A 24932-nucleotide genomic window follows, 5' to 3' on the forward strand; every position below is an offset into this window, starting at 1 on the left:
TTTGACTTCCACATCTTTGTATCTTTCCCAAAGTTGTTTCTTCATACATGCAAAAAAGATCCACCGAAAGGAAAGCAATCTTTTGAAATGTTCTTAAGAAAATGAAGCGTTAATGTAGGGGAGCCCCCCCCCTCTATTCTTTATATCCCTTTAAATCTTTTCTGGGATAATTTGTCTCATTCTCTTAATGTGATTCATAGATTTCAAGACTAATGGATTGTCTGTCTGTCTTAATACAAGAGTGGAGTTAACAAAATTGGTTGGGTGTTCCAGCACTGGAGGTTTTCAAGAAGAGATTGGACAACCATTTGTCTGAAATGGTATAGGGCCATGATGGCGAACCTATGGCACGCTTAGCCATATCAGTGGGCACGCGAGTCCCACCAGAAGTTGGCAAATGAGCCGTTTTCGCCCTCCCCAGACTCCTAGGGAGGCTCTGGAGCCTGAGGACAGCAAACAATGGGCCTTCCGGTCCCACAGGAAGTTGGCAAACGGGCTGTTTCTGGCCTCCGGGGTGGGTGGGAAAAGCCGTTTTCGCCCTCCCTTTACTCCTAGAAAGGCTCTGGAGCCAGGTGAGAGAGAAAAATGGGCCTACCGGGCCATTGCGTGCCAGGAGCGGGGGGGAGCATGGTGGGGGGGGTCACGCGTGCATGCATGGGGGAAGGGTGCACAGAATTATGAGTGAGGGCACACGCACGCACGACCCCCACCCCACCCCGCCCCCTTCTGGCACGCGATGGCAAAAAGGTTGGCCATCACTGGTATAGGGTTTCCTGTTTGAGGGCGGGGTTGGACTAGAAGACCTTCAAGGGTCCCTTCCAACACTGTCATTCCGTTAAATCCCTTAAATCAGCGTCACGGACTGGGAATGTTCTTACAAAGTCCAGTTGAGCTCAATGAGAACTGTTTCTGGTGTTCAATATTGTCCTGTAAAACTCGCATTCCTCTGTATATAGTATGGAGACTTTGTCCATGTATCTATTTTAATTTATTTTACTGTATGCTATTGTCATGCAGAGCATGCCTCCTTCTGTTGAGCGCATTAGGAGTCACAACTAGTGGCTGCTGCTAATGTGCTCAAATCCCAGCTAGTTTCTATTTAACTGCAATATCTTTAAGCCACCTTTTGCTGTTCATAGGAAACAAAGCAACTTTGGAAAAAAAAACATACTAAATAAATGTAGGTATTACCAGTAAAACCCCCAAAACAGAATCAAAGTCTTTTGTTATATACATTGATAGACTATTTATAAAATTCAAAAGTAATAGAGCTTTTTTTTTTCATTTCTATCTACAACTGAAAAAAGAAGCTAGCTGTCTCATTTTCTGAGATAATGAATCCCACAGTTTAATTCAGTCTTACAAAGGAAATCCTGGGAGAACACGTTAGTTGTACTGCATCTCCCACAAAGCCGGGATCCTTAAGAAATCAAGACTTATAATGAATAAGTAAATTTAAACCCTCTGGACTGCTTTTCCTCTCCGTCAAGTCTACCTACCGTTGATTGATACGCAAATCAGAAGTCCTGTAATATTTTCCTTTTAAAGGCCCCAAAATATACATATTAGTCAAGAACAATCCAAATTAATTGGTTTGCACATAACACCAACATGCCGTTGATAACGATTAGGATTATTTCAGCAGCTTTTATCGGTAAGGAAGAAACTAGTATAAATAAATGAAGTACACTAATCTCTTCAAATCAAATAAATCCGGCTTCTTTACAATTCGACTAATGTTAACGGTGATTTCTCAGATGGAAAGATGCATTAGATAGTATTAGGGTTTTTTTTTTTTCCTAACAGAGGCCTCAAAAGTGCATTTGGATTACAAAACATCAAGCATACATGTAAACAGAGGCCAAATCCTGGTGTATTTTCTAGTAACAGTGTTTGTTCTTAATCATTCTTTAGTCAGTTGCTTTAAAAATATGGACTGGTCAATGACTTACCACTTCGCTATATTTCTGATCCCTCTGAATTGACAAGGACATCTAATTTTTTATGTGACAAGATTTCGACCAGAAAATGCAGCTGTGGAAACTGTTTAATACGCACATATTTCTGCAGGAGAACATTTCTAAATAGGGTTAAGCTGGATAAGAAGCGTTGACTTGTTTATGTAACTTATCTGTGCACAAACACAACAGTTAGTATTCCCTTAGTGCCCCTTATTATCAACTCCCCTGCGTGCTGTATTATTTGTCCTCTTAACGTCTGATGCCAATTTAAGACCCAGCTTGCTTTAAAACATGGATCCGATCACATTCATTTGCGGAAAAGGATATTGTGAGTGATACGGAAGTTAAGGTGCAGAGTGTTGCATCCAGATTCAATATAGCTAAGGCAGATTCACGCTAGAAATTGGCATTTTAAACCAACTGATGAGTATAATTCCAGTAAGGAATAGGCTGCAGTTATTTACAATCCCTGTGTAGAGGAATTAATAGGGAGGTTTCAAAATTTTCTCAGTTCACGCCACCCTCGGCTTCTTCATGGTGTTGGTACAGTTTCTCCAAGATGTAACAGCACAGCTCAGGAACTCCAACATCTAAGAGAACTATGAATTCACTGAGACACCGTGGAATATTTTACGTTTTTGAAGGAAGCACAGTGATATTGGGCTAGTAATTTGTGCACTATGCAATAGATGTTCAGTATTGATGCACTTCCTTTGAAAATTTAAAATAACCTGCGGAAATACAGAGTGACAGTTTGGGAAAGATGGCATTAGTAGTTAAATGTTAGCTAAGATCTGGGGTATTCTTAATCTGAAGTCCAGTAATTAAGATGAGCCATGTAATTTTAGGCCTGATTAGGTTATTTGATTTCTCCTCGTTTGGAATTAATAAAAGGCTTTAACAGAGTTGCCCAAATATATTCATTTTTGTTTAAAACTGCCTTCTCTTGATCATCACCAGACTAGGGATGGCAAATCTATACTCCTTTTCACGTGGTCATTAGAAATTTTAAAAATATTTGATGAAGAATCGCACCTGTGCTTTTTTTTAAATATAGCCCTTAATTCTGATCTTATAAGTAGGTCCTTCTTAGAGGAAAACTAAGAATCCAAGTGTATAATCTTCAAAGAGAACAAAGAGCAAAATTAAACCCATTCCATCATGAGTAAGGTATTAGGTTCCTAAAAGATTTGACACTAATGAAAGAAATCATATAGTGTACATAACTTCTACCTTACAGTGTGGTGATCTCAAGGGTGTATATTATCCCCAAGATTATTTTCCTTATATCATCTAATCCCCTGTTTCTCAAACTTGGCAACTTTTAAATGATGTGTGGATTTCAGCTCCCAAAGTTGAGGAATGCTGGTTGAGAAATTCCGGGTGTTGAAATCCGCACATTTTAAAGTTGTCGAAGCTTTGAAGAATACTGAATTAGTTCATATCGCCGTTAATACAAGAAATCATCTGCTTTTCTGGATTTTTTTTTTTTTTTTTAATCTTCTCACAAGCCCAACAGAGTTCATCAATTGCTGAGGCAGTTTTGAAATGAAGACATTTGTCCTTCCCTGTTGGTGCTGTTCTTGCAAATTTCAGCTAAGATGGAGAGAAGGGAAGACACAGTACAGTAGTGGGCAAAATTGTGGAAACCTTTTGGGAAAGTTGTATTTTCTAAAACTAGCTAATGCCACTTTTTTTTCGGGTAGTACCATAAAATTATATATCCATGGAAATATAATTTAATCAAGAATGTAATGCAATAACTTTTATGGAGGATTTGCTATTAGAATAGCAGTTACAGTATAAAGAAGAAAAGTGAAACACGTAGAAAAAACAAAAATGATCACCATAGAAAAAATGAGATATACAAAAATTATCACCATGTCAGTTAATACTTTGTTGGGTAACCTTTACATGAATTATGGCCTTACATCATCTTTCCACAGAGTGAACCAAGTCTTTTAGTTCTGCAGCTGTTCTAATGTGAAACCAAGATGGAATGATTGCTTCTGTTAACTGGGTTTTATTGCTGGGTGGCTTCTCACTAACAAGTTACTTTAGTCGGCTCCATAGATTTTCAATTGGGTTAAGGTCTGAGCTATTCCCAGGCCATTCCAGCGGTGGAATAGGATTATCTTGAAACTCAAAAAAAAAAAAAAAAAAGTGGTCAAACCTCAAAAAGCCATCAAACCTCAAAAATACGTTTTTCCCAAAAGGTTTCCACAATTTTGGCCACTACAGTAGAGGAGAACTAGTAGATGGAAGTTGGGCAATTGAAATGGAGGAGATAAAAAGGATAAACATGAAGGATCCAATCATTTGAAAATCCCAGATCCTACAGCCCTACGATGTGAATTAACAGCCAAGAGGAATACACAATTGTGAACTCTTTTCTTCACTTCACTACTGTATAAATATAAATAAATAAAAATATGGGGCAAAACTCACAACATCAGAAATGTTGGGCTCGGTTGTAAGTCGAGGACTATCTATAATCAGTGGCCTTTTATGTTCAGTCATTGTATTTGGTAGAAATTAGGGGGTGGATCATTGTTTGCATCACATTAACAATAACAAAACTTCAAAGCAACTTTGGTCAAGTGCCACTTGTCTCGAATGTTTCAAACTCCCTCATTTTTTTTTTCACCCACTCTCTTTGCTAACTTCTTTCTCAATTAATAGAACAGCTGTTTGCCTGGCTTAGATGACAGCTGTGAATATTGCTATAAGTAGTGACAGGCTATGATTAATAGCAATCCCTCTATAATTTTACATGATGGTCAATTTCAGTACTTTTCTTTCGTACTTATTACAGCAAAAAATGCAGACAAATGTTGATTTTATTTTAGTTTCTAGGAAAGAATGTCCAAAGAACCCTTTTATGCTAGCAGAAAATTGCTTGGTATGTTTAAAAATACTGCTTAAAGACAAATTCACTTTGTGTAAAACTTAAAAAACAGAGTGAGTTTGTCTTTAAGCGGTAATTTGCTTAGACGCTGCTAGTAGATTCCTAGAATCTCTGACAAACTGCCTGAGATTCAAAATTTAGAAGAGAATCTACGGTTCTTCATAATTAGACCTTTGACTGTGTAGTGAAGTGTTAATTTCTGAACATCAGATTGGATTTAAGAGCTCAAATTTTAGATGCACTACTTTAAAGAAACAAAATTCAGCCTTCAGAGCATCAAGTATACAGATGTTCCATTTGAATAAAAGGCTTTTAAAAGTACGTTGTCCAGATCAAAATGTCTAATATGAAAATGCAATCATTAAAGCTTTACATCTAAAATTTAGCAATTCTGCCAATGTTTAAGTTTTTATAGCATTCTGTAATTAGAAGTGTTTTCTTGCTGGCGAAGTTGTAATTAAAAAACTTCACAAAACCTTTATTCGCTTAAAGAAATCAGGTTTTGATGGCATCTAAAAAGGTATCTCCAGTACATATGCAGAGTACGTCATTCTGCTACAGTACTTAAAATTAACCTAAATTGTTCATTATCATTAAAGCCTTATGTCATCTTTTCAACTCTATATTCAAAATATTGAGGGAGTAAACATTCCAGTTGGGTATAACAATCAAAAGGCACAGTTCTTATTTTCTTTCAAGCATTTCCTAGGTCTGAATATGTTTCTTACAAAGAAAGGTGTTTTAATGAATTACAGACCATAATAATGTAATGGCCTAGCGTATTGTGACCTTTAATCAGCCACAAATAGGTAGCTGTTTAATGGCATCCTTTCTCAGGAAATTGACCTAATTGTTTTCCTTTTGATTTGTCCCCGGCGTTTGATTGAACATTAAAATATTATGAATAGCCACAATAATATATCTCACTAGGCAAACCCTTCATCAATTCTGGATACTAAACAATGTTCATTTCCTTTCAGCTTGCAGCTGTGTCGCGCACTTTCTGAAAATGCAACTTTTAGAGGTGAGCAAAAGCCTTGGTTAACTGAGGTCAAACCGGTAGTGAAATTCAATTTTTTTTACTACCGGTTCTGTGGGCGTGGCAGAGGAAGGATACTGCAAAATCTCCACTCCCACCCCACTCCAGGGGAAGGATACTGCAAAATCCCCATCCCTTCCCACTCCTGGGGGAAGGATATTGCAAAATCTCCATTCCCACTCCACTCTGGGGCCAGCTCAAAATTTCCACTACCGGTTCCCCGAATTGCTCAAAATTTCCGCTACCGGTTCTCCAGCACCAGTCAGAACCTGCTGGATTTCACCCCTGGGTCAAACTGTAAAAAAAAAAAAAAAATCTGACTGTCTTGTACTTTTCCATAACCATCAACTGCAACTTAGAAATAATTAGAAATGACTTACATTGATGAAATACGATGCGGTTTTAAAAACATGTATCAGTAATATTCCTTTGACTATATTATTCAATCCCCCTTTGTCTTGTCTTCCAGGTGTCCAGCAGGCCCTCTATGAGCTTGCGTATCACGTTATCAAGGGAAATCTAAAGCATGACCAAGCATCGAATGTTCTTAATGATATTATAGTAAGTATTTATTTGTACTACGGTGGTTCCTGAAGCAACCGTCTTTAGCCTGACGCATTCCAGTTTAGTGGGAATTGAAGGTGTGGTGGATCACTGGCTTCATGATGCCGGAGATGGTCTTTGCCCCGGCAGTTTGAGTTCCTAGCACAGCTTGGTGGAGTGAGTTCTCGTCACTTGCCTCTCAGCTTCTGCCTACCTAGCAATTCGGGGGGGAAAAATGTTTCACACGAGTAGATAAATAGGTACCACTTTGGGGGGGAGACAACTGGCACTTCGTGTGGACAATTAGAAGAACCCTGTTACTAATTTAACAACTGCCATGATTCCCTTAACCAACGCAGCAAGAAAAGTCGTAAAATGGGGCAAAGCTCCTCACTTAGCAACGTAAATTCTAGGCTCCTTTGTGGTCATAAATCAAGGACTGCCTGTATTTGCAAGTGTCCCCAGATTGAGGAACAACATCCTAAACCTATAATACCGCTTTAATTTTGCTGGCAAACAAACTTTAAAAAAAAAAAAAAAAAACCCTTACGGTGCAAAAGATCATTTTTAAAAGTCGAGAAGAAAACCGAATACTTAGAAAATGAAGTTCTATGGTCATTCTTCTTTCAAGATGGCTGAAACAAAAGGGAGAAGACCGGATGATTAACCTATTAATTTCAAGCCTGTTACGCTAGAAGCTGTTACTGATTCACATCCATTTTGATGTAATTATATCGTTTCAGCTTTGGGGACTCGGAAAACCTGGCCGTGGTTGATGATTAACGCTTCAGATCTGCACTTTAATTAAGCGGTCGCTACTCTTAGCCTTCAAATCAAAGTAGTTGGAAAGCCAGCCCTGCTCAAGGAAAAAAAAAAAAAACACTTTGAAATGCTCCTCATTTAGAAGCAATAGTTAAATAGTTAAATCCGCTGTCACACTCAACTTTGCCACTGAAAAGTCAGTTTTTTAATTCAACTGGCGTCATGCCCTAAATTTAATAGGTCTGAGTTGGAAGGTTAAGGGCATTTTATTTACTTCTTTGGGACTGATGTTTTCTGAGGCAGCTATCACTCTTAAACACTTTAAAATGTTATTTTATAATGCCTTGGTAAGGCCACACTTGGAATACTGCATTCAGTTTTGGTCGCCACAATGTAAAAAAGATATTGAGACTCTGGAAAGAGTGCAGAGAAGAGCAACAAAGAGGATTAGGGGACTGGAGGCTAAAATATATGAAGAACGGTGGCAGGAACTGGGTATGTCTAGTTTAATGAAAAGAAGGACTAGGGGAGATATGATAGCAATGTTCCAATATCTCAGGGGCTGCCACAAAGAAGAGGAAGTCAAGCTATTCTCCAAAACACCAGAAGGCAGGATTAAGAAGTAATGGGTGGAAGCTAATCAAGGAGAGAAGCAATTTAGAACTAAGGAAAAATTTCCTGACAGAGAGAACTATTAATCAGTGGAATGACTTGCCTCCAGAAGTTGTGAATGCTCCAACACTGGAAGTTTTTAAGAAGATGTTGGATAACCATTTGTCTGAAGTGGTGTAGGGTTTCCTGCCTAAGCAAGGGGTTGGACTAGAAGACCTTCAAAGTCCCTTGCAGCCCTAGGATTATATGTCGCCCTTATCTGCAGTCCCCAATCAAAGTATTTTTTTTTTTAAAAAAAATGTTTCTCACCTAATAATTTCTTTTAATAGGAATTTCGCGATGATATGCCTTCCATTCTGGCTGATGTATTCTGCATATTAGGTAGGTCTCCTTCCTTTAATTTTCTCAGTGTGGCTGCTTTTAACAGTTTTGAGGAAGAATCGATAGGAAAGATTTGAGTGATTTGTTTTGAACAGCATATATTAGGGGATTTGCTCAAAAGCATCATTGTCGTCATAAGGGCTGAGGATTGCAAAAATAAATTTTGACAGAGGAATAATGAAGTCTGAAGAAGCATCCACATATTTAGGAAGATACGGATATATGAATATATAGATATACAGATACACAGATATATAGATACATAGGATCCCTGTGAAGTCAGATCATGCTCAATAGCCAATGGATTATTTTCCATTTACACCATTCTAGCTAATTTTATGTACGTACATATTATGTATAATTTTTAATCACTGAAATGGTCAGACCAATACATAAATTCCACAGCGCAGTCTTATAAGGTAGTTCCAGGCACCAACAGCTGGCTGGGGAATTCTGGGAGTTGAAGTCCATAGGTCTTAAAATTTGCCAAGGTGGGATCCCACTGAATTGGACTGCGACTTTTCGTGATAAATATGAGCCCTTAATAATCGGATGCCGTTTGTTGGTTTTATAGACATCGAAACCAGTTGTTTAGAAGAAAAGAGCAAAAGAGACCAGTTCATGCAGCTGGTGTTGGCTTGTTTGGTGAGTTATTCTTTATTTGCTTTTAAAAATTTTAAAGAGAAGTTGTCCAAATGTATATGTTGGTTCCTGTGGTCTGCAGTTTTTCCTCTGGAAATCCATTCCTACTCCCACACCATTCAAAGGGTCTTCATCCCAAATTGTATAGTTAAAAGTCTGTAGAGATACAATTACAAATGCCTTAGCAACAGAAATTATTTGGTTCGATTGTGGTCGTAGGTCGAGGATCACCTGTCTAACATCCGGTCCCCAGAAAGAGGGTCGTCCTTATGGAAAGATAACATAAGGTCAGGTCCAGTTACTGACAAAACTCACCTTCCCTTTCTTTTCAGAACCTGGTTTCCGATACTATATTAAAAGAGCGTTTGGATCCAGAAACTCTGGAATCATTAGGGCTTATCAAGCAGTCCCAGCAGTTTAATCAGAAATCTGTGAAAATAAAGACAAAACTTTTGTAAGTATGTCCTTAACATTCCGCAAAGCTCCACCCCTTTTAATGAAATCCCTCAAGACCTAGCTGTGTCATCTGTCGGGGGGGTCTCAGAGGATCCCTTATTTCAATTAACATTTATCCTCTCTTATACGTTGTGCCTTTGTATACCTTGTGTATATAAAAAATATTCTTTTAAAATCACAATTGTTTTTTTAAGTAGAGTACTTGCCCAGAGCGACATTTTTTTTTGAGCTGGGCACCCATATAAATTTATTAAACAAGTGAAGCAGAAAATTTACCAGTTTATTTCATCTTCTAATTTTCTAACACTCATGCTTTTCTGTCTTCTTTATTTGTTGAACTGTAGTTATAAGCAACAGAAATTTAATTTATTAAGAGAAGAGAACGAAGGCTATGCAAAACTGATTGCTGAACTGGGACAAGATTTATCTGGAAATATCACTAGTGAATTGATCCTGGAAAACATTAAATCTTTAATAGGTAAGTCATGTTTTCTGAGACAAATTCTCTAGTTGCAGTTTTCCCTATATTACTGTATATCTTAGATTTACTACATTTTGAGTATTCTATTCTATTCTATTCTATTCTATTCTATTCTATTCTATTCTATTCTATTCTATTCTATTCTATTCTATTCTATTCTCTATTTATTCCAGTCTTCCTATTCTATTCTGTTCTGTTCTTATTTTGTTCTTATTCTATTCTATTCTATTCTATTCTATTCTTTTCTACTCCACTCCACTCGTGTCTCCCAAGTCTACATTCTTGAACTTTCCTCTATAATGTAGTTTCCCAGGTTAAAAAAAAATATTCCTGATATTAATGATTATTGAGGATATTTGATAAATTAATGTTAGATAGAGGACCATACTTTCTTAATGTTGTTTGCTTAGTTGAATAAAAGTAATATTTTAATAACTCCCATCTTTTTAATAGGATGTTTTAACCTGGATCCTAACCGAGTGTTGGATATTATCTTGGAAGTCTACGAATGTCGACCAGAATATGATGAATTTTTTGTACCTTTAATAGAGTCGTATATGTATATGTGTGAACCTCAAACACTCTGCCATATACTTGGATTCAAATTCAAGTTTTATCAGGTACCACAGAAGTTCATGGCTTAAAATCCTTCCCTTATCTCAGTGATTTATTGCTTACTATGAAATGCAGGTAGTCCTCAACGTACGACCAGTTGAGCCCAACGTTTCTGTCGCTAAGCGAAACATTTGTTAAGTGAGTTTTGCCCCCATTTTACGACTTTCCTTGCCACGGTTGCAGAGTCAGTCACCGTAGTTCTTAAAATTAGTCAAACCGTCGTTAAGCGGAACTGGCTTCCCCATTGACTTTTGCTTATCGGAAGGTCGCAAAAGGGGATCACATGAGTCCCGGGATACTGCAGCGGTCATAGATATGAGTCAATTGCCAAGCATCTGAATTTTGATCACATGACCATGGTTATAAGTGTGAGAACTGGTCATAAGTCCCATTTTTTCAGCACCGTTATAACTTTGAACGGCCGCTAAGCAAAACTGTTGTAAGTCGAGGACTACCTGCATTAAAAGGGAGAGAAAAAGCAATATACTTCCATGTAGGTGTTGTGTGGATGTGTGTTTGCTATGTCAAGGTTAGTTTTGATGCTAAGGAACGAGAGGGAGTTGAACTAAGAGATGTTTTCAAACAGCCGTGATTGTCCTTCGATTCAGTGTAAGGCTGTGTAAATTCTTATCAAAAAAAAATTTAAAAAATAAGATGACTTAACCCAGTGTTCCCCAACCTTTGTGGCTTGGTGGCCTGGCTGGGGGAGGGAAAGGGGAACTGGGCCACGTGAACGGTGAGCGCACACATGCAGCCCTTGCACGAGTGGTGGGCTGGCACACCCGTGTAGTCCTTGGTCAAGGAGTAGGCCAGCACACGTGAGTCCCCACTAGCCCATTGCTCGTGCAAGTTGAACTGCATATACACGCTCCAGCCAACCCCTCACGTGGCCCAATTCCGAATAGGCCACGACTCAGTAGTGGGCCGTGGTCCAGGAGTTGGGGATCTCTGACTTAAACCTTTAAAAAAAACTCATAAAGCCGACAGTCATGATCTTAATTTTTTTTTTCCCCCCCTCCAGGAACCAAATGGAGAGACCCCGGTCTCTTTGTACCGAGTCGCTGCAATCCTTTTACAACACAACTTAATAGATCTGGAAGATCTTTATGTGCATGTAAGTTATTTATTTTGTGCTTAGCAACAAATTCTACGTTCCGTTAAGCGCAGAAGATTAATCTCTCCCAAATATGGGGCTTTTCTGTCTTAATCCGTGATTTAGGAGCATATTTACAGTCTGCATAAAGACTGAGCAATCCTCTCATACTTAGGAAAGAAATCTGAAAAACGTAACTTGGCCCAGTGGTTAGAGTGCAGTACTGCAGGCTACTTCTGCTGCCTGCCGGCTGCCTAAATTTGGCAGTTCAAATCTCACCAGGCTCAAAGTTGACTCAGCCTTCCGAGGTGGGTAAAATGAGGACCCAGATAGTTGGGGGCAATAGGCTGACTCTGTAACCTGCTTAGGGCTGTAAAGCACTGTAAAGTGCTATATAAGTCTAAGTGCTATTGCTTTTACTGCATAATATCTCTCCTTGGTATGCATATAGTGAATTAATATTGAATAGGGTTAACAGTGGTACTGTATCGGTACGGATTTGGACTGTTATTTGAGTTCTATCCTGATCCTCCCAGAGTCGTTTGCTGATAATGAGCAGCTGTAGAGATCAAATAAATAATAATAAATTAAAACTTATTGGGACAGGTCTTCTCCATTGCATTTGGCACTCCAAGTTTGGATCTAAATCTGTGTTATTCCAGACACAGTTGTACCTCGGTATTCATTGTTAAGAGGTTCCAGGAGCTATGATGAGTACCAAATACAATAGCAATCGCAATAATATTTAGATTTATATACTGCTTCACAGTGCTTTACAGCCCTCTTTAAGCGGTTTACAATGTCATCAAATTGCCTTCAACAATCTGGGTCCTCATTTTACCGACCTTGGAAGGATGGAAGGGTGAGTCAATCTTGAGCTGTCAGGATTGAACTGTTGGCAGTGGGTAGAATTATCCTGCAATACATCATTCTAACCACTGGGAGGGAGGGAGGGAGGGAGGGAGGGAGGGAGGAAGGAAGGAAGGAAGGAAGGAAGGAAGGAAGGAAGGAAGGAAGGAAGGAAAATAGCAACAGCCCTTAAGACTTAAATACCATTTCTCAGTGCTTTTACAGGCCTCTCTAAACAGTTTACAGAGTCAGCCTATTGCCCCCAGCAATCTGGATCCTCATTTTACTGATTTCAGAAGGATGGAAAGCTAAGTCAACCTTGAGCCTGGTGAGATTCAATCTGCCAAATTGCAGGCAGCCGACAGTCAGCAGAAGTAGCCTGCAGTACTACATTCTAACCACTGCGCCACCACGGCTCTTCCTGCTGAGTACGTTCCTGATGAGTAGCAAACATTTTTTTCCCCATAAGGAATAATGTAGTGAGTCATAAGGTAGCTGACACAAGTTCTAGCTTGTGCGTTAAGTAGCAAACAATGAGTACAAGGACCACATGTTCACATCAAAAGGCGTTGAGTACCAAAGTTGATGAGTTTAAAAGTTGACGAGTTCCGTTATATTAATCAAAAGAGAGAGCCAGTATGTGAAAGCTAATATTCAGATTTGCCTCTCTAGCTCCTGCCATCCGACCACGCTATCCTCGAGGAACACAAACGGGAAATCGGGGAGGCGAAACTAATCGTACGGAAACTTACCATGGTTGTGCTCTCGTCCGAAAAGACGGAAGAGAAAGAGAAAGAAAAGGAGAAGGAAGAGGAGAAAATGGAAAAGGTGAGTTCCAGCCGCGCAAACTTCCTGCCGTGAAATCCGATTGGAGGCGCTGATCAACCAGCAAAATACGGTTAGACAGAGTTTTCCTAGTACGCGATCTAGCAGCCGGCTTAACAAGCCATGATTATACCACAGTTCCGGTGCGAATCGGTTTTGCTTTGACTTGCAGCGAAGAGGTGGATGATGGGAAAGGAGTCTTCTCTATTTTAGCCGAAGACAGAAAGAAACATGAACTGAATATAAAATATTTCCGCTCCTAATAGAGCTGGGGTCTCATACTCTATCTCTTATACCAGGCTGCTCACACCCCAAATATATACAGTCTATACAGCTGGTGTTCGACTTACAACCATTAATTTAGTGACTGTTCGAAGTTACAACGGAGCTGAAAAAGGGGACTTATGACCGTTTCTCACACTTAATGACCGTTGCAGCCTCCCCACAGTCGCACAATCATATTTATGCGACCGATTCATATTTATGACGGTTTCGAGGTCATAATAAGGGGTCACGCGATCCCCTTTTGTGGCCCTCTGACGAGCAGAGTCAACTGGGAAAGCCAGATTCACCTAACCACCATACCGAGAAAGCGTCGTACTGTGGGGCAAAAGTCACTTAATAACTGTGTTATTAATAACTGCTGCCCGACAGAAATTTTGGGCTCGATTGTGGTCGTAAGTCAAAGACTATCTGCATTTCAGGAACTGTATGGTTTAATCAGGAGCCTGGTTTTTATATCTATATCATCTATCTATCTATCCTCTATTTATCTGTCTATCTATTCATCCTCTCTCTCTCTCTCTCTATCTGTTATCTGTCCATCCATCTATCTATATCTATCTATTTATCTATCTATCCTCTATTTATCTGTCTATCTGTCCTCTATCCTCTACCTGTCTGTCCATCCTCTCTATCCATCCTTTTATCTGTCTATCCATCCTCTAATTATCTGTCTCTCGATTCATCCTCTCTCTCTCTTTCTCTCTCTGTTATTTGTCCATCCATCATCTATCTATCTATCCATACATACATACATACATCCATATATATATATTTAGCCCTAATATTGAAGAATAGAAAAACTGTAATTAATATGCAGGTATTTTTGGAAACATGCTTTCTGTGATAATATTGGGAGAAACTACACTTCTGCTCTAAAAAAAAAATAATTTCCTCTGCTTGGTTAATTTTTTTTTTCAGCCACCAGATAACCAGAAACTGGGTTTATTAGAAGCCATGTTAAAAATCGGTGATTGGCAGCATGCGCAAAGCATTATGGACCAGATGCCTCCGTTTTACGCAACTTCACACAAACCCATCGCTCTCGCTCTTTGCCAGCTTCTCCATGTGATGATTGAGCCCCTCTATCGAAGGTGAACGGGGTCTGCATGCCGAATAAAATTGATTAAACGAGACGCACTGTGCGTATTTTCACGAACCGCGTCATTTTAGGCTTCCTTGATTCAAACTTCCTTGGTTTTAGAATTCGTGGCTGAGAGAGTGGTGGGAGAGTATCAGTATTTTTTTTACTCCTCAAGCCAGGTGTCAGGGTTCCAAGTAACACCCCCAACAAAAGAAAACTCCGAGGCTTGAGTTTCCTCAAAGTTCCATTTTATTAGAGATGCCATATTGGCACATCTGGGGAAACCCGGATCTGAAAGCTTCCAGGTTTTCCCCACCCAAAGGAAAGTCCAAATCTCTTCCCAGCACCCACATGTCCATCACATGGTCCAATCCAAGCACCGTCCCAACTGGAGATGCCTCCCAGTTCCAGCCATCCAGTTGCAGGGCAAGATGACCTTGACTTTCTGAGAAAGAAATGTTGTTATGACTACATATCACTCTGGCTCCATACAATCCCCCCTCCCAGTTTCCCACAGTAGTAAATGTGGCAGGCCTGAAGGCCCAACGAAAAAGATGGCTTCCAGGCCTGACAGAAAGACTTGAGTCAACCTCAGACTCAATTTCACTGAGGGCTGCATCAGGGTTGTGTTTGACCTTTGGGGGGAGGGGGCAGGTGGACATGGGCGTGGCCAGCTCGACATCACCATCTGCAGCCCTCCTAAGCTCCGTTTTCGCTGGCAGAGGCACCACAAGCTGGTCCTTCACTGTTTCCAGGGCGACCTCGTGAGCCAGATCTAAGCTTTTGAGTTTGACACCCATTCCTCATGCCTTTGGCTTGGAAAAGGGTTCTCTATTGCCCCGGCCGGCGTTTTTATTTTTTTATTTATTTTATACCCAATTTATATACCGCTCTTCTCCCTGAGGACTCAGGGCGGTATACAGCCGGATAAAAACATCAATTACAAACATGAAAATAGTATTAAAAGAATATATATAAATTTTGAGAAGCTCTCCCCATAACCTCACATTTAAAGAATCTTCTAAAGAACTTTCCTTTCTCGTTTCAGAGTCGGGGTCCTCAAAGGTGCCAAAGGAACCCCAGTCCCCCCTTTGCAAAACAAGAGAGCCCCAAAGCCAGTCGAACATTTTGAAGACTTAAGGAAAGAAGTGTTCAACATGCTTTGCTATCTCGGCCCGCATCTCTCCCACGATCCCATTCTCTTCGCAAAAGTCTTGCGCCTTGGGAAAGCTTTCATGAAAGAGGTAGGTGTCAAGCACAGCTGAGCAAGCACAGTCGAGACGGTCCAATCTCTTTAGGCAAAACTTCATTGAGTACATCATTTTGGCACTGGTTTAAGGCCAAACCGGCTCTAGCTAACTCCCGCGCAATGCCGTTTAATTAAAAAGTACAGAATTCTCCCTCCCCCTATTAGTGCCGGTCACATCGTCCAATGGAATGTCATTGTATTGTTATGAGAAAGTGTTTCTGAGGTTTTTTTAGCCACCTGCTGAAGTGTCCTTGGCTCCCACGGTTTGCCTTCTTGATGTCTGGAGCCTACATTCCATTATTTCCCCCTTCCCTCCCCCCAGTTCGTTAACAAGCTTGAGAAGCGAAAATGGTTGCAACAGCAGAAGTGCACATCGAACATTTATTTTATGTTTTTTTTTAATTTTAATTTGATTTATATGCCACCCTTCTCCGGAGACTCAGGGCGGCTTACAGTGCGTTAAGCAATAGCCTTCATCCTTTTGTATATTTATACAAAGTCAGCTTATTGCCCCCACAAACTGGGTCCTCAATTTACCTACCTTAGAAAGGATGGAAGGCTGAGTCAACCTTGAGCCTGGTGAGATTTGAACTTGCAGTAATTGCAGGCAGCTGGTGTTAATCACAATGCTATCAGTCTGCTGAGCCACCAGGCCCTACATGACAGTAAGTCAGCTTCCAGCTATGACTTCCCTTGCCTGATGTATCCTTAAATGTACCTTCAGTGTCTTAACAGCAGCATCCTTGAGTTACAACCTGCCCATTATGGTCATGAGTCATGACAGTCTTAAATCCATTGCTTCTTGTCCTACCCTCAGGTGCTTTGGAGAATAGCTTGACTCCCTCTTCTTTGGGGCAGCCCCTGAGATATTGGAAGACTGCTATCATGTCTCCCCTAGTCCTTCTTTTCATCAAACTAGACATACCCAGTTCCTGCAACCGTTCTTCATATGTTTTAGCCTCCAGTCCCCTAATCCTCTTTGTTGCTCTTCTCTGCACTCTTTCTAGAGTCTCAACATCTTTTATACATTGTGGCGACCAAAACTGGGTGCAGGGTTCCAAGTGTGGCCTTACCAAGGCCTTATAAAGTGGTATTAACCCTTCACATGATCTTGATTCTATCCCTTTTCCCATTAAGGTATCCATAAGACATCTTACAGCTCTCACTCTTCCTTTCTCCTATTTTACATGTTTAAAATAATAATAATAATAATAATAATTATATATCACAAATATCGTTGTCTGGCTCTGATGGTTAATACGGGTTGCTGCCAGCATCTTAGGTATCAACCAAGTATCTTCTTAAAATGTATGTTGTTCCGAGTAGCGCAGCCTTTTGCACCTCCACTGGTGCTACAGCAAGAACTGCAGCAAGAAGGTGCTGCAACTTCTTGATGTATTTTGCAAACTTCTTGGACATGGTTATTATATACTTTATTCATTAAACATGAAACTCAGTCAACTGAACATTCAAAAATGCATCACAAATACCATTGACTGGTGCTAAAGGTTGATATGGGTTGCTGCCAGCGTCTTAGGTATCAACCAAGTACCTTCTTAAGATGTATGATGTTCCGAGTAGTGCAGCTTTTTGTAGTTCTGGTGTTATTGCAGGAAGCTGCAATTTCCTGGTGTATTTTATAAAATTCTTGGATATGATACCAAGTGCCCCGATGACAATGGGTATCACGGTTACATGTTTCATCCATAATCGCTTAGTTTCGATGGCCAGGTCACGATATTTCGTGATTTTTTTCCAGTTCTTTTTCTTTGACTCTGGCATCTCCTGGTACCATGATATTATTATTATTATTATTATTATTATTATTATTATTATTATTATTATTATCATCATCATCATCATCATCATCATCATCATCATCATCATCATCATCATCATCTGTTTCAAAAGCGAGCAGTTGAAGAGAAAACTGAGTTAACATAAGTCTTTAATGTCTTAAATGGCCACTTTAAACAGTGAATATTAAAACTGTATAAGCGAGTTGATGTTTTTAATGCCCGATTCTGTCCTGTTTCTTTGGGAATTCTACTGCTAATAGTTACCCGTACAAGTAACGGGTAAGAAATAATACCATGCTGTTGTCAGTCTAGTGTGAGAGGAAAATTATAATCATCTTTATACAGCAAAAGTGCTCCATGTAATTTCACTGTTAAACAGTTGACAGGCAGTTAGAGTGAATGCTGTGCAAAGTACAGTGAAATTTATCTCTAAACATCTGTTAATTAGATCAGCTTTTGTAAACCCAAGTCAGGATTTGGCAGGTTGCTGAGAGCCATCTCCAGATGTCTTGCAAAATAAAAACGCAGCATAGGCTTGAGAGCTGATTTTGTTTTTTAGTTCGCTGCTACCAAATGTCTTCACTGTCTGCTTATTTCTTGGAGATGGGCTTCTTGTCACATTTTCCTGATTTGCAGATATGCCCGACTTCTCTTTGGGATAATGTGAATAAGCAGCCTTGACATTTGCATTCTCTTTTTCTGGGACAGCTATGAGGAAGAAAAGAATTGCTTATTCAAAATCCTTTTATTCCCAATTTTCTCCTAAAAAGAACTCAAAACGAGCTGACCAAAATAATTAAAAACAAGCTTAAATCACGGCACTCCTCTAGAATTAACATTAATTTTAAAAATTAACGTTTGCTGGCCTAAAGTAAACTCTTTTTTCCCTCCATTTGCTGGGTTTAATACAAATTAATAGAATTGGAAAGGACTTTGTAGGTCATCTAGTCCAACCCCCTGCCCAAGCAGGAGACCCTACACCATCTCTGACAGATGGCAGTCCAATCTCTTCTTGAAAGCCTCCAGTGATGAAGCTCCCACAACTTCCGAAGGCAACTTCTGTTCCATGGGTTGATGGCCCTCACTGTCAGAAAAATTCTCCTCATTTCCAGGTTGAATTTCTCCTTGAGATTTCCTACTTTGTGCTGCTTTGCTCATGGCTTGGTTCCATTGCATTGCATTTGCTTTGTTCACAAAACGTCAAAGCAATGGACCATTTCAACCACTCTGGAGGTCCTAAGCTTAAGACACTCTATTCAAGTTTGGAAGCTAGGTTGAAAGACTTAGTTGGCCAACACCACTGTGTGTTTTCTTGTAGCCATTTTGGAAAGGGGAAGCAGGTTATGTATAGGTGCAAAACTACGCCTGGTAGTGCCAAGCTACGTACAAGTCAGTGTTTTAAGTGCGAGTTAGACCATTTCATAGAATAATAGAGTTGGAAGGGACCTTGGAAGATCTTCTAGTCCAACCCTCTGCTCAAGCAGGAGACCCTGTAGTGTTCCAAACAAGTCACTGTCCAGTCTCTTCTTAAAAACCTCCAGCAATGGAGCAACCACAATTTCTGAAGGCAAGCCATTCCACGTTCTTACTGTCAGGAAACTTCTCCTTAGTTCTAGGTTGGTTCTCTCCTTGATTAGCTTACATCCATTGCTTCTTGTCCTGCCTTCAGGGGCTTTGGAGAATAGGCTGAGCCCCTCTTCTTTGTGGCAGCCCCTCAAATACTGGAACACTGCTATCATGTCACCCCAGTTCTTCTTTTCATTAAACTAGACATACCAAATCCTGCAACCGTTCTTCATATGTTTTAGCCTCCAGCCCCCTCATCATCTTTGATGCTCTTCTCTGCACTATTTCCAAAGTCCAACACCTTTTCTATAATGTGGTGACCAAAACTACCTCTGTAATCTTGTGGACTCAATTACAGTTGCTCCTTAATTTTCTCTGTAGAGATTCTCAGTCATCCAGGCCATGGTTGTTCCGAAGGTGATTTTTCAGGAGGCAAATGGACTTCCTTGTTTTTTTCTTTGAAGATGTTTCACTTCTCATCCAAGAAGCTTCTTCCTCTCTTCCATTCCCCACCATCCTGTCAAAGCTGAAGAAGCTTCTTGAATGAGAAGCGAAACACCTTCAAAACAAAAAAAAAAATAAAGTCCAGTTGCCTCCTGAAAAAAGCACCTTCAGGACAACCCTAATGGGTTTAACCATAGTGGGAAAGAGATATCATACGAATGTCACCAAGCATTGAAGGATTTAAAATGAGGGTTGGGGGTTTTCTAACTGTTGACATATCAACAGAGTAATTTGTGAGAGTTATTGTAGCCAACTGAGGTTGGAGATCCATAGTTCAAGTTCTCCTTCTCCTTCTGCATGCCACATTATGGAGGAGCTACCCTACCCCACCCCCATTCTTTCCCTTTCAGAGATTCAGAAAATTTAGTTCCGCCATGATTGTTCTGACTCGGATGTTTTCCTCTGAAACTTGGAAGAGGAAATGTTTTCATTAACATGCTTGGGATTGTCTCTTTGGTCTGAAGCCATAACATCTTAAAGTTTAACCTACCTTCTTTTTCCTGTAGTACCAGTTGGACGGAAACAAACAAGAGGACAGAGAGAAAATGGTAGGTTCTTTAAAAAAAAAAAAAAAAAACCTTCCTTGACAGACCTTGTAATATTTGATGCACGATAGAACTAACCATCAGGTTATCCAGGGATTACTCAGGAATCACCTGAGTAGGGCAAATGGTTCCTGTAGTCTGCAATTTTTCCTCTGGAAATCCATTCCTACTCCCACCCCATTCAAAGGGGGTTCATCCCAAATTGTGTAGCTAAAAATCTGTGGAGATTCTCATTCATCCAGGTCATGGTTGTCCCAAAGGTGCTTTTTCAGGAGGCAACTCAACTTTCTTGTTTTTTCTTTGATGATGTTTCGCTTCTCGTCCAAGAAGCTTCTTCAGCTCTGACCAGATGGTAGAGAATGGAAGCATTTATATTTTACTTTTAGCTGTGCACTTTGGGATGAATGGTGTGGGGATATGAATGGATTTCCAGAAAAATTACAGACCACAGGAACCATTTGCCCTACTCAGGTGACCCTGAGGACACAGATAAACCCTCAAGGGCTTCAACGACCCTCTAGAAAAGATGCAAATGACCAGCTGTCTGCAAGGAATATAAATCCTTCCATTCCCCACTATCCTGTCAGATCTGAAGAAACTTCTCGGATGAAACGTCTTCAAAAGAAAAAAGAAAGTCCAGTTGCCTCTGGAAAAAAAAGCACCTTTTTGGGCCTGACAAAGTTGTAAAAAAAAAATCAAATTGAGCAAATTAAAAAGAGGACCCCACTTTACTAAATTTTTGGTTTTCCCCTTCTTTTCCCGGTTCCCCAGGAGATATTATTCAGCTGCTTGCTGAGTATCACTGACCAGGTTCTGCTTCCTTCTCTTTCCCTGATGGACTGTAACGCATGCATGTCTGAGGAACTCTGGGGGATGTTTAAAACATTTCCATACCAGCACCGGTGAGTAATTACCTAGAATGTTTTATAATACAATATCGCAGTGCTTTTGGAACAAAAAAAAATACATAAATGGTTTCTTTTCTCCCTGCGTCCTTTACTAGGTATCGTCTCTACGGCCAGTGGAAGAACGAAACATACAATAGCCATCCACTGCTAGTGAAAGTTAAAGCTCAGATAATTGACCGAGCCAAATATATAATGAAGTAAGTTAGATATTTGTTTGAATAAGCGTTCCTATTAAGTATGTGCAAAACCAGACATCTTCGAAATGGAATGTTCTGGAGAAGTCTAACATGGAATATTCTGGAGAAGTCCAGAACATTCTAGTAGTCCCTCCAAATCATGCTGGGTACAGTTGGTCATGAGTACAGTTGGTCACTCATTTTGCAAAAGTTAATTTCTTAGCCTCAAGGCAGTTGTTGATGTTCTCATAAAGTTAATTTTGAATATATACTTTTGCATCCTATTTGACTCGGGCGATTATTCATAAAATGTATAGGATTGCTGACTAAATTATAGGACTAAATTATATGACAAGAGTGCCACTTTTATATTTCCTGAGGTAAAACATTGAGCAAAACTTCCTGTAGTCAGTGTGAAACTCAGGAATTGTTGTTTAAATCATGCCAGCTTGAGTAATAAAATAAGAGATGAATTAAAACCTGGTTAATTTTTTTCTGGATTAGAAAAAAATCCATACTTGGCGTCTCACAAGTATGATTTCTTCTTTTGATTTTACACCCTTAAGTTCAAGATAATGAATACATTATATATGAAATGTGACCATATATGCAGTTTTCCCCAGGATTTGGAGACGGCAATCTTAGATTTTATTCATAGGAGAGTAAATTAAATTTCTTTGTAATTAGCAAAGAAAGCTGCAAAAGAAAGGAACTAAAATACAGTATTTTCTTACAGGCGTTTAACGAAGGAGAACGTAAAGCCTTCTGGAAGACAAATTGGGAAACTGAGTCACAGCAACCCAACCATTTTATTTGACTATGTAGGTGGCAAGATAAGTTGAGATATGTATCTGTTGTCACAGCAAATGTGCCGAAGCTGCGTAGTTTAAAACATACCGAGTGCAAAACTGCACATGTTTTATCAATTTTTTTTTACAATAGATGGTCTTATTAATGCACTTGTAACTCAGTTGTAAACATGTAAATGAAAGGAAAGGATTGAGTGAAAAGAGATTGCGGCCCTCAGGTTACGGTGGCAATTGGGACAGGAATTTCTGCCACTAAGTGGTTTGGTCATAAAGCACAAAATCAAATAACCGTCTTGCGTAGTGTGACAGCAAGACCAGTAATCCTGGTTGCCATTGTAACCTCAAGACTGTACAGTTCATTAAGCAGGAAAAGGCAGGGGTCCCAGGCGAGCAGGTTGGCAGGTGAGGATGGCTACAAGTGGCATGTGTGTGTCTGTGTGTGTGTGTTTGTGTACGTGCCACAGGGTGGTGCCATAGAGCGTAAATGAGCAAAAAAGTGGCCAGAGCAACTTCCGCCTTCCTGCTGGCTTCCCCATTGACTTTGTTTATGGGAAGCCGGCAGGCATTAGAAGTCGTGATCACATGACCATGTCTCACTGTTACATAATCACAAGCCAGGCACCCAATGGCTGGATCACAATCGTATGATCGCAGGGACAGGGCAGTGGCCGAAACTCGGAGAACCAGTCCTAAATCTCCCTCGTTCAGTTCCTTTGTAACTTTGAATGGTCGCTGAATGAGTGGTTGTAACCCGAGGACTACTTGCAAGTCACAAAAATAATTTCTCTAAGGTTGTGAAACACTTAACGAATGTGCAGATATATCTCTAAATGTTTCACTTTTACTTATTCTTTTCAGATTTTGTCCCAGATCCAGAAATACGATAACCTAATAACTCCAGTTGTTGATTCATTGAAATACCTCACTTCACTAAACTACGATGTTTTGGCTTGTATCCTTTGCCAGTTTCCTGGAACTGTGATCTGTCTTGTTTTACATTTCTGCTGCCTCCGTTGTTCCTCACGAGGGATTCCAGGGTGATCCATTGCTCACCATTTAGGGCTAATAGTTCTTGCCATATTGAATTCAAACTCAGAAAATGTGATTGTTGTACACAAGTGACTTAAAGCTCCTAAGTTTCTTTTGGTCAGTTATTTTGAAGCATTTCAAACTTTTTTTTCCTTGCACCTTTTTGAAGGTGGTAAGAATTCCTCCTCCTTTTTGCCACGTGGCACAAATGTTAAATTTTCGCTACAGGGGATCAAAGGTTGCAATCAGTAGAATTGTTTGGTAGAATTCAGCCTCAATTTTACGATCAAATAATCCACCCCATCATAGAACTGCAGCTGTTGTGGCCCGCTAGTGGCCAGATCAAATAATCCACCCCATCATAGAACTGCAGCTGTTGTGGCCTGTCAGTGGCCAGCGGAGCTGGCAGCAAACTTGAACAGGAGGTTGGAGAGGAACATGGCCCAGTCCTGGAGTCTGGGGAAGTCTCTGATGAGTGCTCTGCATTGGAGGCAGAGATGGGGCCAGGGTCGTCCGACAGTTATCAGCTACCTTCGGAGTCGGAGATAAGTGGAGCTGAAGAACAGCTGGAGCCTGTTCCCAATGTGTGCTTGCGCACAGCTGCCAGGAGAAGGGAACAGTTAAGGAACAAGGGCCGACTCGGGAGTAAAGGCACAGGTGGACGGTGAATGGCCCCTCCCATAGGGAATAAAGAGGAGCAAAAGAGGAGGGGAGTTTGCAGGAGACAATTAGTTCACTCCTTGCCAAGTATTTTCTTGTACAGCATAGCGTTCGGAAGATATCAGCCTGGCAGCTCTCCAAGACTGATAAGGTCTGTGGTTGTAAATTCACCCTGGAAAGACTGTTTGCCGGGACTGGATGTGAATGAGAGGAGTCTGCTTGATGCTTTTGTGAAGCCTAGGACAGAACAGCAGCTTTTCTCAAAGATATTTGAGAACGCAGCCGCGTGAGCTGTCATGGGTGCACCTAGGTGCACCCACATTACACCAATTCTCCGCGAGCTGCACTGGCTCCCTATTGGTCTCCGGTCACAATTCAAGGTGTTGGTTATTACCTTTAAAGCCCTACATCGCTCAGGGCCAGGTTATCTTCGAGACCGCCTTCTACCGCATAGCTCCCAGCGACCGGTAAGATCCCACAGAGTTGGTCTCCTCCGAGTCCTGTCAGCTAAACAATGCCTGCTGGTGGGCCCGCAGGGGAGGGCCTTCTCTGTGGCTGCCCCAGCTCTCTGGAACCAGTTACCTCCTGAGATCCGGACCATCCCCACCCTATTGGCCTTCCGAAAAGCGGTGAAGACTTTTCCGGCAGGCCTGGGGCCGTTGATCTCGCTGTTGCGATCTGGCGAGATCCGGCCATGAATAGTGTGAATGGGTTTTAATTGCTTTTAATGTTTTAATTTTTAATGTTTTTATATATGGTTTTTAAATGCATTGTAAGCCTGCCTTGAGTCTTCGGAGAAAGGCGGCATACAAGTTGAACAAATAAATAAATAAATAAAAATATTCCTTAAAAGTGTTTTTTTTGTTGTTTTTTTTTACTACTTCATTTTAAGAATTAGCAGTATTGCATAGCGATGGGAGGGCTTACAAAATATTTCCTTTCTTAGTGGTGTTTGTAACAGGACAGAGGCAGATCTTTTGATGCCTTAAGGACTGAATTTGAGGTCCTTGGGGCTCTCTGTGTTCGATTGTTTTCTTGCAGATGTTTCATTATTCAACTACGTAATATCCATGCCACGACTGAAGAAGAACTGATGAAGTTACTTAGTTGGGTAATGAAACAAGCCAAAGCTACAAATATTCTCTTCTACCAGA

At 40.4% G+C, this 24932-nt stretch overlaps 1 protein-coding gene across 1 annotated transcript in view; it reads left to right on the forward strand.

Moving 5' to 3' along the window:
• The window catches only part of THOC2 (THO complex subunit 2), a 55688-nt gene that overhangs the window by 2200 nt on the left and 28556 nt on the right, over positions 1-24932 (forward strand). Inside the window, exons 2-17 of the mRNA XM_060692143.2 lie at positions 5850-5893; positions 6378-6469; positions 8155-8206; positions 8781-8851; positions 9181-9302; positions 9649-9782; positions 10239-10405; positions 11422-11514; positions 13015-13170; positions 14371-14543; positions 15582-15777; positions 20158-20199; positions 20968-21098; positions 21200-21301; positions 22017-22101; positions 22948-23041. Of these exons, the coding sequence (XP_060548126.2) occupies positions 5850-5893; positions 6378-6469; positions 8155-8206; positions 8781-8851; positions 9181-9302; positions 9649-9782; positions 10239-10405; positions 11422-11514; positions 13015-13170; positions 14371-14543; positions 15582-15777; positions 20158-20199; positions 20968-21098; positions 21200-21301; positions 22017-22101; positions 22948-23041 (1754 nt within the window). The remainder of the gene's footprint in view (positions 1-5849; positions 5894-6377; positions 6470-8154; positions 8207-8780; positions 8852-9180; positions 9303-9648; positions 9783-10238; positions 10406-11421; positions 11515-13014; positions 13171-14370; positions 14544-15581; positions 15778-20157; positions 20200-20967; positions 21099-21199; positions 21302-22016; positions 22102-22947; positions 23042-24932) is intronic.

The sequence above is a fragment of the Pantherophis guttatus genome, chromosome 12 (assembly GCF_059756535.1).
Source record: "Pantherophis guttatus breed Tessera chromosome 12, ASM5975653v1, whole genome shotgun sequence".
Lineage (NCBI taxonomy): Eukaryota > Metazoa > Chordata > Lepidosauria > Squamata > Colubridae > Pantherophis > Pantherophis guttatus.